General features: G+C 45.9%; 1 protein-coding gene and 1 long non-coding RNA gene across 2 annotated transcripts in view; one reads left to right on the forward strand and one right to left on the reverse strand.

Annotated features, from left to right (window-relative positions):
* Positions 1 to 15,935, forward strand: part of ARHGAP32 (Rho GTPase activating protein 32) — a 185,765-nt gene that overhangs the window by 158,318 nt on the left and 11,512 nt on the right. Inside the window, 5 exon segments of the mRNA XM_013298904.3 lie at positions 7,461 to 7,563; positions 10,731 to 10,875; positions 11,572 to 11,654; positions 13,994 to 14,101; positions 15,306 to 15,451. Coding sequence (XP_013154358.3) covers positions 7,461 to 7,563; positions 10,731 to 10,875; positions 11,572 to 11,654; positions 13,994 to 14,101; positions 15,306 to 15,451 — 585 coding nt within the window.
* LOC129785730 (uncharacterized) lies at positions 11,684 to 15,294 on the reverse strand. The gene is made up of 3 exons (XR_008749900.1): positions 15,022 to 15,294; positions 14,723 to 14,889; positions 11,684 to 13,892 (listed from the first exon to the last, which is right to left on the reverse strand). It is a non-coding gene; the product is annotated as an uncharacterized LOC129785730 (long non-coding RNA).

The following is a 15,935-nucleotide window of genomic DNA, read 5'->3' on the forward strand; positions in this document are numbered from 1 at the left end:
GGCCTCAGACGTGCCAAAACCAGTTGCCTTTCAGTATTTAACAATATATAGTAATTTTTTTAAAATCAAAATCCATCTCCAAAGGGGTTGGGCAATCAGTGACCTAAGCTGTAGTCAGAAGTTCTGGCCAGTGAGCTGGGCACTCGCAAGCTCAAACCCCATCTCTCACACGCTTTTCGTGGCTTCGGGGAACTTGTTTGATATCTCCTGTTCTATCTCCGTGCTTGTAAAATCAAACTAATGATCTGTATCTGCCCCCGAAGTGCCACAAGGGTAAGTTTCTAATACTTGTGAAGTACTTGGAAGATAAAGAGTGTGGTATAAACATTAAAAAGTATTTACTCAAGTGTTAACTTTGAGTGGCATGCTAGATCCAGAGTAGCTTTGTGAATGTCTGTAGGAAATGAGTAAACCTCTCTGTATGTTTCCCCTGGATTTATTCTGGTTCTTGGTTGGGTTTGCATAATTTCAGCAGATCTAAACATGTCAGACATCGCAGAAACTGAATGGTGCCGAATTCACTGGTGCATTTCTGTAAATGGTGAAAAGCCTGCGTGTTTTAGGCACCTAAATGTTTCTCCTGACCTGGTAGTATGTGCCTCTGCACACACAGTCTCGTGTAACATAAAAGACGGATCCAGCGGCCTCAAAAAAAGAGTGATAGTGGACCCAAATTGCAGATGAGCAGAGAATATTCTGCTTCGTGCAGATGCGTTCTCTTTGACACAAACTAGTTGAGCACAAGTTGATACTTTCAAAGGCCAATAGTTTTGAGCTATTTTGGGCAAATTTCCAAACATAACAGGCACTGTTATTGCTTCACCATCTGCCCTCTGAATAGCTGGAACTCAAGATTATGGGGTACGGGGTTAGCATTACAAAGAGGTACATGGGGTCCCCGTGGAGAATTACTTGTTTGGGGAAAGTACTTGCAGAAGGGGATCACTGAGCAGGCGATACAAGCTTGCAGTTAAGAAAAGAGACATTTCTTCTCTCCCCTTCTTTTTTACCCTGCCTGCAGCTGTGAGAAGAGAAATTCTTTGTGCCTGAGTGACCCAGAGGACAGCAGGGAGTTGAAAATTAATTTGCATTTCGAAACACTACAGCTGTAGGGGGAACAAACATGAGAAAAAATGTTGCAGTCCATACAGGAATTGCTCATGCTCTTATCCCTCCACTCTTAACAAGGGGGATGCTTTTTTCCCCCTGCTCAACTTTCTGTAAAAGTTGTAAGTGTGACTGATCTAAACAGAAAGCACTAGCACACAGTCCAAATATGAATGCATTAGGAGTATCTTTATTCCGTTTGTGAGTATTTTGTATTAAAAACAAAGCCATCCCCCGAGAATTAGGTGGGTAGAGCCCAGGAGATGGATGTATTCTGCAGAGGCTCCAGCCTGTGGTACCGGTGTAGGAGGTACCACTTGCAGTCCTGGAGTGCCAAAGTGCCCTAGTGCAGACATACCCACAACATTGAGAATGTGGCTGGTCTCACAGGGCTTGAAAAACGTGGTTATCTACCTTCCTAGCCTGATGCAACACAGTGGAATTTATGTTTCTCAGGCTTGAACTTTGCACTTTGTTTTCACACAGTTCACGCATAAGCTGCCGTAACAAAAAAGTCCAGTCTTAAAAAGCAGAGTCCGGTGCCAGAGGCCGATCCCACAGCCGGGCGCTGCGTGGTATCTGCTCTGGGAACCAACTCGTGGTTTATGGCCCCTCTTCCATTATTGCACTTTCCCAAGTGCAAAAGTCACACTTCAGATAAAAACGTTGCATGTTACCAGGAAATAGTGCAGCTTGTGATAGCAGGCTCGGGCTTTATGCAACTCATCAACAGCATAAATAAATTTAATGTGGGTCACTTGGAAATCGGGAAGACAGCATCTGGAAGGAAGCTTGCTGTTTGGTTGGCCTTGGGCTTCTTTCTCACTCCTGGTGATTTGAATGTGAGGATGTGGATTTAGGAGTGAGATAAAAGTCCTTAGAAGAGAATCTCTTAACGTTTGAGTCTTTTTATGAACGTGCAGGGGATGGTGGGGTCTGCATGATTGGAAAATGACACGTGCAGGTGACTGGCTGGGTGGCGGGGAGTTTCCTACAGAACGATAAGAAGGAAATCTTTAACCCCTCTGTCCCATGCTGGTTTACACCTCCTGTGTAACTGTCACTGCCAGGTGGAGGAAGGAGTTTCAGAAATGAGTACTTTGAAAAGAGGTTCCCGGTAGAAGTTAGTCTGAATTATTACAGGGTTTTTTACTGGTTTTAGTTTGTTGTTTGTTTTTTTTTTTAATTAAATACTTGGATGAGTTTTTGCGAAATGGAGCTAAAAATAGGAAGAATGATTGGGGTAAAAGCAACTGTATTTCTTCAGGTGAGGATATTAATTGTTAGGTTTTTACGTAACCATGCATTAATATGGCAAGGGAGACGGGATTTATTTGACTAATTTCAGCTGTCTAGAAGTTGTCGGAGCCTCAGCTAGGCACAAAATTTCAAGAAGGGGACACATTCGTGATGCAGTTCGCACCTTTTTTGTTGTACTGGGTGTTCTCGGGGCGCTTTATCCTCTGCATGTGCCCTTCCTTCCTCACTGCTTAGTGCAGCCTGGACAATTAAAGAGTGATCTGCCTCAGCCTAAATGTCATCTTGTGGGTGACTGTTTCAAGTTCTATTCTTGTGGCTCAAAACATAGCCCTTAAGCTTCTGTTACGTTGCTTTGCTTGGTTCTGTTTTGGTCTGGTCCCTAAGTATCGTTACATGTACTTGATAGCCATGGTTATCACCTTTGCTTAGGCAGTTCGGAGTGGCGCTCAGGATGTTCTGTTTTGTTTCCCTTGGTCCTGCAGGGCTGCAGGTTTAGCTTTCCACGGTTGTTTGCTATGTGTGGAATTCAGCTGAGCAGCTGCATTGCAGCGTGCGCCGGTCCATTAACCAGCCAAAAGGCCTGGCTTGCGTGACAGTTCACCTTATTGCTGTAATATTGTGAAAACGACACTGCTAGAGGGGAGCTTGATGGGAGGCCTCGTTCCCCAGGCTGAACAAATAGTTCTGATTCCAGTAACATACTAAGAAAATAATAATAATAATAATAAAAAAAAGTAAGCCTCCCAAAACCCGGGGAGGGAACATTACAAAAGATTAAAAAGGAAAAAATAAAACCAAGATGATAGGAAAGGAAATGTGCCTAATTTCAAGATGAATCAAAATGTGCTTTGGAATGAAAACCATAAAACTTCTGCTTCCTTTTAATGGCAAAGAATTAACCAGTTAACGAGCCCTAGGAGATGCAATAAACCTTTCAAACCAGCTGAGAGATGCTCAGGAATGAGTTGAATAAATTCCTTCAGCTGCTACGGTGATGAAATATGCTAGGGTCTCCTTTGTTGATGCGCCCACATTTCCAGCCTTTTGCGCTGTGTTTCCTGGAACTACCTGTTACTTGAGACAGCGAAGGGAGGGGGGGAATGAGGGAAGGTGATTGATTTTTGGAACAGGAGACGTGTACAGTGCTTAGATTCCCGTGAAGAGGTGGGTGTTCAAATATAGCACCTGCCAGGGGATTTTAGCAGGCTGACTTCATTGCAAAGAGATTATCTGGAGCCAGTGGTTGAAGGCCGTATTGCTCAGGAAAGGAATAAACCCAACAGTGAGTGTTAGTACATTTTTGTAACTTGCCTGGGAATGTGGAACTGGAAAGGGCTGTGTGACGGGTTTAATAAACGTTCTGGGCACAGAGGTTTCCTGAGCAGAGGGTTGTTGGGGCTGGAGGAATACACTGTGTGTTACCCTGGGCTTGTTCCCTCCTTGTGCCCTTCCCAAAGTGGCCTGCTCATGGCAGTTGTCAGAAAGGGGTGCTGAGCTAGGTGTACCTTTATGGCTGCTAATAAAACCACATGTGTCATCGAGTCTGGTTGTCAGTAATTGCAGGAAACTTCAGTAATTAACTGTAACATTAATAGAATTCTGGCGTAGATGCTACTACATCCTACGAGAAGAAACCTCCCATCAGTTTCCTGCTGTGATGCAGCTGAGGTACCTTTCTGACTCAAATCTGGTAATTGGGTTGGGATGCAGAAGCCAAAACCAGGACCTGGACCCTGAGGAGTTCACCTCTGCAGCGGGGAAGGGATCTATGCAATAGACAGAGAAAGTCACAATGTGATGTCAAAAGCCACCGTAGGTGACGGTCTTGGCACACTTCACGTTCACAAAATTAAGTCTTAGCTTGTGCTGTCATCCTGCCTTTTCATTCTGGTGATAGTAGACACTGTTCCCCCCATACGTGTGTATATACATATGTATATAAATGTATACTTAGCTACCGGGCATGGGATTCAAAGGGCAGAGGGAGGTTAAACACGTATGTAATTATCAAGTTCATCTTCATTCAAAAATCAAAAGAACCAAGTCACCATTCCAGCAAAGGGCCTTCAAGGATAATTATAGCCCTGCCTGAATTTCAGTCACTTTTCCAACCGTGCAGAATTCCCCCAAAATATCTGTGGTGCTGGCATGATATATTTAGCTTAAAGAACAGATCGTCCTGGTAACCAGATTAGGAAGCGCATAGAACAAGCCTGCTAGAATTTTTCAGTGTATGTTAATTATTCTGACTGTGCCCAGGACCTTCCATGACAACCAAGTACTTCAGGAAGCGTGTTGTTGGTGCTGCATACCTCGCCTTCCCCCTGTTCTCCCTTGACCCGATTCACATTCTCACAACAGGTTGCTGCTCAGCCCAACTGGTACGTAAATACCATTCTTACCATGCTGTTTGTTTACACAGCTAGATAAACCCCAGAAGGATAAGGCCTCGGCAACACGCGGCGCTCGCTCCCTGTGGCACAGCCCTTCAATTAGGAAGCGCAGGCGGGTGTCCTAGCTGCGTTCGTGGTATGTGGATGAACAGGCGAGCTGTCTGCGCAGGCTCCCCAGCGGCATGTGCATCGCCCTTCTCAGAAGGTACCCACCTCCCTGGTAGGAGTTGGGCAGGCAGGGAATGTGCTGTTTATTTATTTGCTTATTTATTTATTGCAACAGGTACTACTAATTTCAAGGGGACCCCTACTGAGATTCCAGTATGAACCATTACAGTATTTGGGATTTTGCAGCTAAGCGTTAGATCATGCCACAACGCTTCTAAGACTCGGGTAAACTCCTTTTACCCCATCCTTTGCGACTCTCGCAGTCGGGCAGTTGGCAGAAGGAAGTGCTGCTAATGCACCGCTGAGCCTAGTGTCCTCGTTCAGTTCCCCAGTGAGATTTGTGACCTCCCACCTATTGTAATGGGTGGTGGTGGGGAGAGGCATGCACGTGGGCACCTCACATAGTCTTGCTTGGTTCTCAGTGAAACCAGAATGAGCATGAGTCCAGCGTGTCTTGCAGCCTAGGGCACTCTTTCCTCACAGAAGAGAAGGCACTGCTAGCTGTGTCAGCATCGAAAGCCCTGTGCTGCAGTGGACAGTGCTGTTCCCATCTCTCTGTCCCATCTCTCTGCTTTTCTACACCAGTTTACACCTGGGTCACACTTCTAACACTGTACCGCAGCGCAAAACATTTTAGCCCCTTTTGGCGACTGCTTGAGTATGGTATAAACCCCTTCCCTGTCTGCTTGCAGCCCCAAAAACTTTCTTCTTGGAGAGGTGTTGAATCTTTTTGTGTAAAGGGGTGTGTTGTCCTCCAAAAATGTTTTTTGAAACGGCTTAGGGCCATCTGTTCCACCTGCTCTGTTCTCAGACATTTAGCTGACGGTGTTGCGGATGACTGATGCACATTTTGCCAACATGCTCTCCAAATGTGTATTCACTCAGCGGTGAGAAGTTGTTGCTTATCCTGGCTCAGATGCCTCAGTGTGTGCCTGGCTGGTTCCTAATGCCAGCAGTTGCGGTGCTGCTCTGAGCTTGCAGGGCTGCGAGAGGTGCCTTTGGCGTCAGAGCGGATGCTGACGTTTCCTTCTGCCAATGTTTTCTGGCTGGTTTAATGGCAGTTGAAATGTCCACTGCACCCACAGGGGAGAGCAGGCGGCGATCACCTCTGCTGGTTTTCCTTCCCCTAAAAAAGCAGCATGTGGTTCCCGAGGCTCTTCCTATGTCATTGCTTAACGTACAAGGGCTCTGCATGCCCCCAAGCGTGCACCTTGCTTTGGAAGACGGTGCGAGATGCTGTAAATGCCTGCTGATGTAGCACCACAGTCTGACTGGCTTCGTTTTGGCCATCTCTTGGTATCTTCGAGTATCGCAGATCCAGGGCATCATCTGCTATAGCTGAGCCTGTGTGCTTGACGTGCCACGTGGATTTACAGGTTTTGTTCTGTCCTGTGCTCGAGCACGGAGCAGATGTGCCCTTAGCCCAGGATGCACCTGCTGATTTCCAGGGAACCATTTAAAATGAATCTTTTTCGTGCAAACATTTGCTGCAAGCCAGCAAAAAATCGGTGAAGCAGCTGGGGAGGGGAAAGCACAGAGCAGCTAAGTTGAGTAGCACTTAGGAGAACTGACTGGCAGATGGCATTTGCTGCTTGATATAAGGGGATTTGCCACATGACCTATTCAGAATCTGTGTCGCATGGCAAATGGATCAGACCTGGCATCTAATGTAAGAATAAATCTAGATCATCATAGGAGCTGTAGCAAAAAGGTGGCTCACAGGAGAATCCACAAGGATCTGCATTTTTTCCGTGAGGAATTGCTGATGCTCACAAGAGCTCAATCCTAATTTGCTTTCTCTGTTCAGGGCAGTTTTATCTCCCTTTTATAAAAGTAATTTTTCCTCCTTAAGCTTACAAGGATGGACAGATAGCTCCGGCAGTGGATGCTGCATGAGGCTGGGAAGTCAACTGGAAGGAATCGGTTGGTGAAGCAGCTTGAATATTAACTTGACACCTAATTATATCCTCTGGGCTTACTTTTTCCATTCTGTCGTACCCCGGTCTGTCTGCAGTTTCTGTGAGTGTGGTTATGTCCTGTAGCTATCTAAATCCAGTCACGCTCCGGTAGACATTGAGTTGTAAAATTTCTCCTGGCCCTGGTGCGGAAAGTAGCGTCCCCTTAATGTTTATATTTGCTTAAACCAAGCAGTATAGGTTAATCCTTGTATAGATTTGAAAACAAAGGGCGTCTTTGGCCAAAGAGAGTATTTACTCAATTTTGTAGCTCTTCTGGAATGGAATTTAACACCACAGTTCTTGTGGGAGTTGTGATGGCACCTGCACTGTCTCTGCTTGACCAGAATTTCCTTTTTTCAACCTGATTCATATTCTGGCATTTCTTTAAAGCAAAGAACATCTCTGACCAGTTCCCACACCAACTCCTAAAGTTAAATTTCTTACAGGCCTTCTCCGCTAAGGAAGAACTGCAGCAGTATTCCAGCTGGGCTTAGTTTATGGCATCTGACAAGACCACAACCTGAACTAGGACTTTAATAACATGTTCAACTAACTGACAACACTTGTTCTTTAGTCCCCCAGGTCCTCAAGAGCTGCACTGAATTCATTGAGAAACATGGCATTGTGGATGGAATATATCGTCTGTCTGGGATTGCGTCCAACATCCAGAAACTACGGTAAGGGCGCCGCGTCTGGCTGACCTGTTTGCAGGGGACGAGCGAAAGCGCGCGCGAGGTTCAGCGGCTGGGTTTGCAGGAGCCTGCAGCGGGGCAGACCGCTCCAGCAGCTCCGATGCATGTGTTGCCGTCTGTATTCAATGGGCAGCACGTGGGGTTTGTCACCGTTCTGGAGTGACACAGCGTTGTTCAGTAGACTTCATTTTGCAGGAAGTCTTCCTTCAGGATGGGGTATCGGCAGGCTCTGGGATCATGGTGACACTGTGCTGTCACGTTTTGTTCCTGTTTTCTCTTGCTCCTGCAGCCCTTTTGAGCAGCTGATATTTCCTTCTCGCTGCTTTGGACTCCTGGCATATTAGCAATTAATCGGTAACGCGCGAAGCGTGGTTCTTGACGGGGGCATCGCCGTGCTGGGAAAGGCTAGGTGTGTGTTAGGAGCTGTTCTCCTCGCAGTAATGGCCTTCACCCTTTTGTGAGGCTGGTTTCGCTCCCGTCAGATGGTACACATTTTTCTGTTGTGAAGGGACTGAGAGAGCCTGGTGGGATGTGACTAATTCCCATGTTGATCCTAGGCCCACGGCCTTACAGAGGCAGCGAAGGGGTATTTTCCCTGTGAAGGATATCCTTTTCATAGCAGCTATTCCCAAGCTCTTTGGACGGGTTTGAGCCGGTATAGTTACTGTACAAACCCTCATAGGGATGGGCTTATTCTGGTTCAGCTTAATCCTGTTTCTCATCACAGCGAGTTCCATTTTAAAAATCTGCTCCCGAGGCTTTGATATGCAGGCTCCAAAGACTCTGATTGTAGCTGTTGCCCACAGCAGTCTTGGCTGAATAAAATGTTTGCCCTTGCTTCAGTCACATCCCTTTAATTCCCTATTATGACTTGTGCTGGGACCATCTTTCTAATCGCTGCCCTAGTCCATTTTTGCCCTTTGTGTTGCCAAGACCATTTTCTCCTTCGCTGTTTTCCAAATGTGCTTTAAAAATGGTTTTCTAAAACTTCGATGGCGTAATTCCCTCTTACAGTTCAGAGGATGAAGTGACAGCCTATTTTTCAGTTCTCTGAGATGTTCCAAAGCAAAAGGAAGGGGGGGGGAGAGCACGGCATAACTTGTAGACACTGTCCCTCTTCATCTAAATCACTACAGGTTTTCATAAGTGTTTGGTTAATGTAGGACATGTTGCATTGCTGTAGTTTCCAGCTATATAAACAGATCATTAGGCTTATTTCAAAGCTAGAGCTGCAGTATCCTTATAAATGAGTCACTGTTCTTAAGTTTCACATAGAAGTTTCTGGATCTCCCGGATTTAAAGGGCTTTTTGGTTGGAGAGAAAGTTAAAGAATTTATTCCACGTGGGAGATTTACATGGGACAGAGGTTGGCTTTTAGCAGTGCCCTAGCCGCCTTTCTTTGGCTGGTAGGCAAAACTGAGTGAGTGTTGGATTGGTCTGGTTATCCCTGGATTCTGGCTCTGGCTTTTATTGAGAGGTTGTGAAGTTGTATTCTTCTACTAACAGCATCTTCCTTTGGGGTCAAAAGAAGTGACTTGTAGGTCTCAAAGCTGCCAGTGCAGAGAGAAGAAAGGCTAAGTGTAGCAGGGCTTCCCTTCCTTCACCCCATATTCTGCATTTGTGGGGGTACGTCTCTGACAAGTCGCGAGATTTATTCTTAGGAAAATATACTGGAGTACCAGAGTAGGGCAGGATACAGCCAGCGAATTTCAGCCAAGGCTGAGTGTGTTTGTGTGGGGTGGGTTGATGTCTTTGCCTGGTCTCCCTTCTTCTGTGGAACCAAGTGCAGGAAGCAAGTTTCTCTCCCAGATCTGAGTAAGTGATGAGTCAGAACGTGCCTGTGGGAGCGGTACACACTGAACACCGAGGGTTTCAGCTACGGGCAGTCCATCCGCTGGGGGAAAGGGAAACCTTTATTTCCTTCTGTGCTGCTTTTGGGATGAGGAACTGGGGTGGAGTGTTCACCCTCTCATCTGAAAAAGTAGAGACCTTGTCTGCTCTGTGACTGGCTTCCCTCAGGCAGGCTTTGTGTCTCAGGGAGGGAGGGAGTCCCTTCCTGCTCTCAGGGATATGTGGCTGACCACTGCAGTTACGGACACGCCTGGCGCCTCGGACACGGGTACGAACTGGTGCTGTTCTGTAGGCAGAGAGCGGCGAGCTCAGCGTTTGAGCTGTGCTGAAGGCATGCTTGAAGTTCTGTGTTACGAATCGCCTGCCTTGGCCAGGGGGAGAGGCCAGGGATGTTGCCACCGAGCCCCCGGCGTTGTTGTGGTCCTAGTGGAGACAGGACAACCCCCTGTGTCAACGATAAACAGGTTTGGTTTAGGGCTTCAAGCCCCTTGTAGGGAAACTGAGCTTTGGCTAGAGCAGCCAGGTTCTTGCCGCTCCCCATGGCCTGACTCACCATGCTGGTCCCTGCAGCTCTGCCCTGCTAATATAAAACAGCACTTTCCATGCACATATTCTAGCAGCGAGCCAGCCCTTGGCCTTCGAAGCTCAGCCTTTCTGTCATAAATGTTTGTGATTTTGGTTTTTCTCGCTCTGAAAACCAAGAGAACGCTCAGGGATCTTCTTCATGTGGTTCCTGGCTCTCTCCACCCTGTAGCAGAGGCATGCTCAGCTCACCAGCCTGTCCCCAAGGAATTTCTGGGCGCGCTAGTTTCCATGTGCAGCAGCTGCCGATGGCGCTGCCGTTCGGCATTGCTTTATCGTATTTCAGTTTCCAGGCCTGTGAAATGCAAAGGAGCCCAGCAGCTTTCCTTCAGACCTGCGGGCAGTCCTCCTCCAGGCAGCTCCCAGTCACCGCCTTTGGGAGTTCAGTATTCAGATTGCCCTCGTGCTCCTGGAAGATATTCTGCGGAGACTTTGTGAAAAGCCCTGTCGCAGCAAAAGGCATAGCAGAGTAGCCAATTGGTTGTAAATCTAACTGAAAATGCCTTATTAGAAAGAAAGAAAAAAAAAAAGTATTTTTTTGAAAAATCCACTCTAGCAGCACCACAAACATAGGCCATGTGGCTTTGGTGACTTAAGTATTTTATTTTTTTCCTGTAAATCACAAAACCCTTGCTTTTCTTGACTGTAATTTATGTTGGGTTTTGTTTTCATTCCTCCTTTTCAGAGCCCTTTGCCCATTTTTCTGTTCTCATTTCCAGCCACGAGTTTGACTCCGAGCAGATTCCTGACTTGACAAAGGATATTTACATCCAAGACATTCACTGCGTGGGCTCCCTCTGCAAACTGTACTTCCGTGAACTCCCGAACCCTCTGCTGACCTATCAACTCTACGAGAAGTTCTCAGTAAGTACAAGGCAATGCCTTTCACTTTCCACTTCATCGACTTCATCGATGTGGTTTGAACAGAGAAATACTGAAAAGGATCGCGCAGCAAGCTGAACCTGGCATCCACGCACCTTTCTTTGTCTGACTTCTGCTTGAGTTGGGGTTTTTAGAGAGATCAGAAGCGCCTGTTTCCAAAATTACCAGCCTAACGGCAATCCAGCCCAATCCAGCTACCCGCACACCACATTCCCACTGCTGGTAGCATCCTGCCCTTCTGGGGCCCCAGGTCACTTTTCTGTTTCCCCGCGCATGCCTTTGCCCCCCGGGCCACGCCATACTGCTGCTGGGGCCCCAGCAGAAGGTGACTGGGACGCTAACAATGCTTTGGAAGAATTCCCTGATCATTTGCCATTCCCCAGTGATTTCTAATGGGAGTGGGGTGAGAAGCAAATGTTGCTTGGAGCTGAACGCCCTCTGCAAGGAATAGCTCTGTACAATTAAGTGGTAAAGCAGCCCAGATCTTGATTTATTTGGCCTTTCTCACGTTATCTGTGTGCCGGTGTGTCCCCAAGAGACAGGCACCGCTCAGAAGATAGAGATGAGCAACACAACACACCTCACTACTGAAGAACAGTACATTGGCCATGTGGTTCAAGATGCTGTGGCAGGTATTTAGTCTTATTTGCAGCTAAACCCCTCCCTGCCTTGTTCCAGGATGCTGTTTCTGCTGCTACAGACGAAGAACGGCTGGTTAAAATCCATGATGTCATCCAGCAGCTGCCCCCTCCCCACTACAGGTCAGTGCAGCCTTTCCTCTGGTTCTGGCTCAGCAGTTTATTATTGATAGCGTTTCAGGAGTGAAATGATCTGATTCCAGTTTTCCCTCTCAAGGCAGCCGCACTGTGCCTCTGGATATTAAAATGGCTTATGGCTATATAATGTTGATGTGGCTATATAAAGTTGATTTATATTTTAATTAGCTCCTTACCAGACAAACACTATAAACTTTGCATAGTCCTATTTGACTTCCTTGGAAACTATGCATAGGAGGCAAATGTAAGCTCGTTAGGTCAGAAGTGGCTGATACCACTAAGAAAATAGTTTTATTGCGGAGCAGGGTGGGGCAAAATAGGAATAACAATTTTAAAAAGTGAAATGTAGCAAAAAAGTTGGGTCAGCCCTTCAGTATAATTTGGTCAAGTGCATTTTGTCTCCAATTCCACACACACAGCCCAGCAATAATAGTAACTAGCAAATTGTAACAGTGCTCTAGTAGAATAACTGATTATAATATGGTGCTTAAAAATCACCAAGTATAATAATATATTCAAATTAATTCGTTATTAATACTAATTTATGATATATGGCAATGAGTCTTGACCACGTATAACACCACATTAATGGCCTTTACTATTAAAAATTCCGGCAGGGTACAGTAAAAAGGCATTAGACCAAAACGTATGGTGATTGGTATTAATAACTAAATGTAATACTGCACTATAATAATTCTTTAAATAGCATTAATAACTGAGTATCATCATGATGTATGGTAAGTAGTCCTTACCAATTATGTTTTGCAGTTGGTATAAATAGCTAATTACAATGCACGTTGAAAGTTATTAAATATCAATAAGTATTGTAATGAGCTGGACCAGTTGTGATGCTGTGTCCCGAGTGGTGTATAGCTGGCCAGTTGTAAAACATGAGGATGGTCGTCTGGATATTGGTAACTATTTATAAAAACCTGTGCTAATAAATATTTTATTGTAATCATGGCTGGTGATTACCTGGACAATTGCAATGCTATATCTGAGTGGTATAAATAACTAATTATAATATACATTATTTGAATATCAATAACTTAGAGTGTAGCCATTAGTCTTAACTAATGATAATGGTTAACTAGTGTGTGCTACTTACTTGCTATTTAAATAGTATTAATCAGTGTAATAGCTGGTGATTTGTATTAACTAATTGTAATATTTTGTTTAAGGGGGCAAGGCCTTCTCAAAAATGAACTGTATCTATCTCCTTCATTTACTTTTTGCTGGTGCATTCCACCTTTTCCACAAAATCACTCTTATTTTGGGGGGCAAACAAACGTGTTTAACTTGGAGATTGTGATGCCCGCATATGTCTTAGTCTTAGACCAAAGAGGGGATGTGGGAGATACCTGGATGCAAAACGATGTAGATGGACAGGACTGTTGCACTCCCCCTTTCCTGAGGATTCCTTGGAAAAGGAAAACACACTTTATTTTTCAGCTACTCTGTGACGAGAGGTTCCCTGCAGGTAACTGGCCTTTGATGGTGTAAGCTGGAGCAGGGCAGTGCAGGTGTCCATTTAGTTTCCATCTGGAAACTTCAGGCCTTGCCCACCTGTGGAATTTTGAGCCCCAAAACACACCCCTGTCCCCTCCCCCGGCGAGAAAAGGGTACGCAGTGAGGCGGACACAGCCAGGGCTGCTGCCAGGCAATAGCCCTGAGGAGGATACAGCGTTACCACATTGTGCTCCCTCTTCCTCAGGGGTGTACAACACTGTGCAACGTAGAAAACTACTTTTTTTTTTAATTGTGAACAGAAGCCTCTGAAGTTTACCCTCGTAAACTTCTAGCCATTAGAAACCCCTAGCCATTAATTTCCTAAGTAGAACATGGATACAATTTGCTGATTCCTGGGGTGTCTAAATAAATACTCCCCCCTTACCAGGGTTAACATCCTTCCCCTCTTCGGTCTAACAAGCACTGCCGTGCTGTCGTGTATAGCACAAAGGGTGTGTTTCTGCTGCACGGTGTTACAGTAAAGTAGGCAAGAGATTAATTTCCCAGGCACTCTGCTTCTGGATCCAGTGCTGGTGGCATTTAGATTATTCCCATCCACCTCAGTGTTTGCTGGATCCAGCCCTTGGACTGAGTGTGCAGATGCTTTGACCTTCGTCTTGTTGAGTCCTCACTCCACCCCAGAGTGATTATATTTGCTAAAGGCAACTTTACCATCAGTCTTAGCGTACACAGTTCAACATCTTTTTCTGTGAGCTGTCAAACCAAAAGAAAATAATGAACTGGGGTTTGTTTTGTAAATTGCAGCATGGCTTTGCTCATTGGTGCTGAACATTTGCCTATCTCCTGTTTTCCAGGACACTGGAGTTCCTAATGAGACACTTAGCTCGTCTGGCTGATTACTGCTCCATCACAAATATGCACACTAAAAACTTAGCAATCGTCTGGGCTCCAAACCTCCTAAGGTACTTTTTTCCCCCCTCCCATTTTAATACAAGATAAGTTTTTACATTTATAAAAAACAGTCAGAACCTGTTCTCCAGAAAATCGTAACTTTCAGCAGCTGAGAACGCAATCTTCCTTTCTCCCATCCAATGTGCTCTTCTCCTGCTGTAAAATTCCTAATGAGGAGCCCTCCTAAGCAGGAGCTTGAGGCCAGCTGACAAGCTCCTGAATTGTGGTGTGAAATAGCCCCGCGCTGTTATCTGCGGCACCCTGGTATTATTGTCTCACTGCAATGCAGTTCCACTGACAGCAGTTCAGTAGTGGCAAGGAAGGCTTCCCCCTCTTCTCTAGATGATAATTTCCCCTCTCCTCAGTAGATGAGACTAGCGTGCCCTTGATAATCCAGGAAAATTGAGTCAGCGGCATCACCAGTTTCCCATAGCGGATGTCTTTAGAGGCTCATGTGACAGCTTTTGGCTGCAAAAATTCAAACATGGAAATGGTCTTGGATAAATCCGTCGCCTAAAATTTGTTTTGAATGTGCGTAATAGGACAGTTAGAAATTAATGGTGTGATTTAAAAGGAGAAAAACCTCACCCTGGCCTGTATCGTATTGATTTCTGGACTTCTTTGTTACCAACCTGAGAAACCCGAGTCACAGGCTCCCCTGTGTGCAGTTAATGAGGGTATAAGCCCTTTTCTCCTTTCTAGCACTTCACCCATGAGCAGTCAAGCGATCTCTTGTTTGAGTTTGCTTCTGTGAATATTGGGGTACTTGCTGAGCAGGATCAGTTGGAGATATTCACTGCTAGAGGGAAAGATCACATTAGAAGGCCACCGTGAGCTCTGTACAATGACACTGCATTAAACTGCCACCATTCACAGTACTGGAAATGGGCTGGCAAAAGAGCTCCCCACTTTGTGTGTGCAGCGCGCTTACCTCAATCCAGGTCTGCCACACACTCCTCCTCCTCCTCGACCCAGCGTTCCTCTTGCCATTTCGGTAAGACTCAAACCTGAACTCAAAATCTGGATCTAAGTCGCTACAGTCAGTGTGATCGTTTGTGTGACGCTGATGAGAATCTCTTAATTGCCCCTAAAGTCTCATCTGCGTGAGCAACCCAGCCACAATAGCTCAACACGTGCTGAAGCCTTACCCAAAGGAGCGCACCTTCCCGTGGTGTTCTGGCTTTTAGCGTTGCGTTTAATCTGCCTCTTCTTCAGATCAAAGCAGATAGAGTCTGCCTGCTTCAGCGGAACAGCTGCCTTCATGGAGGTGCGAATCCAGTCAGTAGTTGTGGAATTCATCTTGAACCACGTGGACGTCCTCTTCAGTTCCAAACTCAGCTCAGTCATACGTGATGGAGCAGGTGCGTGTCTTCCTCCACTAGCTTTACCTTGATCAAAAGAGGTAGCAGGTGCTTAATGGGTATCTGAGCCTCCCCAGAGACATTTAAAATACGTTTTTACTGTAACCTAGAGGACAGACTTCTGAGACCATAAGTATACCTGTTCCTCAGAAAACAAGTACAGTTGCACCAGGAAGAAAGTTTACTCTGCATGTTAGATCAACCAGTCGTGGATACCACGAGCTATTATTACTCCTAAGCAGCATTAAGCGTGTACCATCTGCTTTGACAACCTGCCCTTCTAGTTCCCACCACCTGTGGAGTACAGATAGCTGGTTTTCCAGTATATTTGCTGCTCCCTGCTTCTGAACAAGTCCTACCTCTACTTAGGCTAGCACAGTTCCTCCAAGTCCAGCTTTTCTTCCTACTGGAAGACGAGTTTAAGTCAACAGGAGCCAGAGGTTACCTTGGCTGAACAGTAACAGCCCGCAGCAGGCTGAGCTCT

The sequence above is a fragment of the Falco peregrinus genome, chromosome 15, assembly GCF_023634155.1.
Source record: "Falco peregrinus isolate bFalPer1 chromosome 15, bFalPer1.pri, whole genome shotgun sequence".
NCBI classification, from domain to species: domain Eukaryota; kingdom Metazoa; phylum Chordata; class Aves; order Falconiformes; family Falconidae; genus Falco; species Falco peregrinus.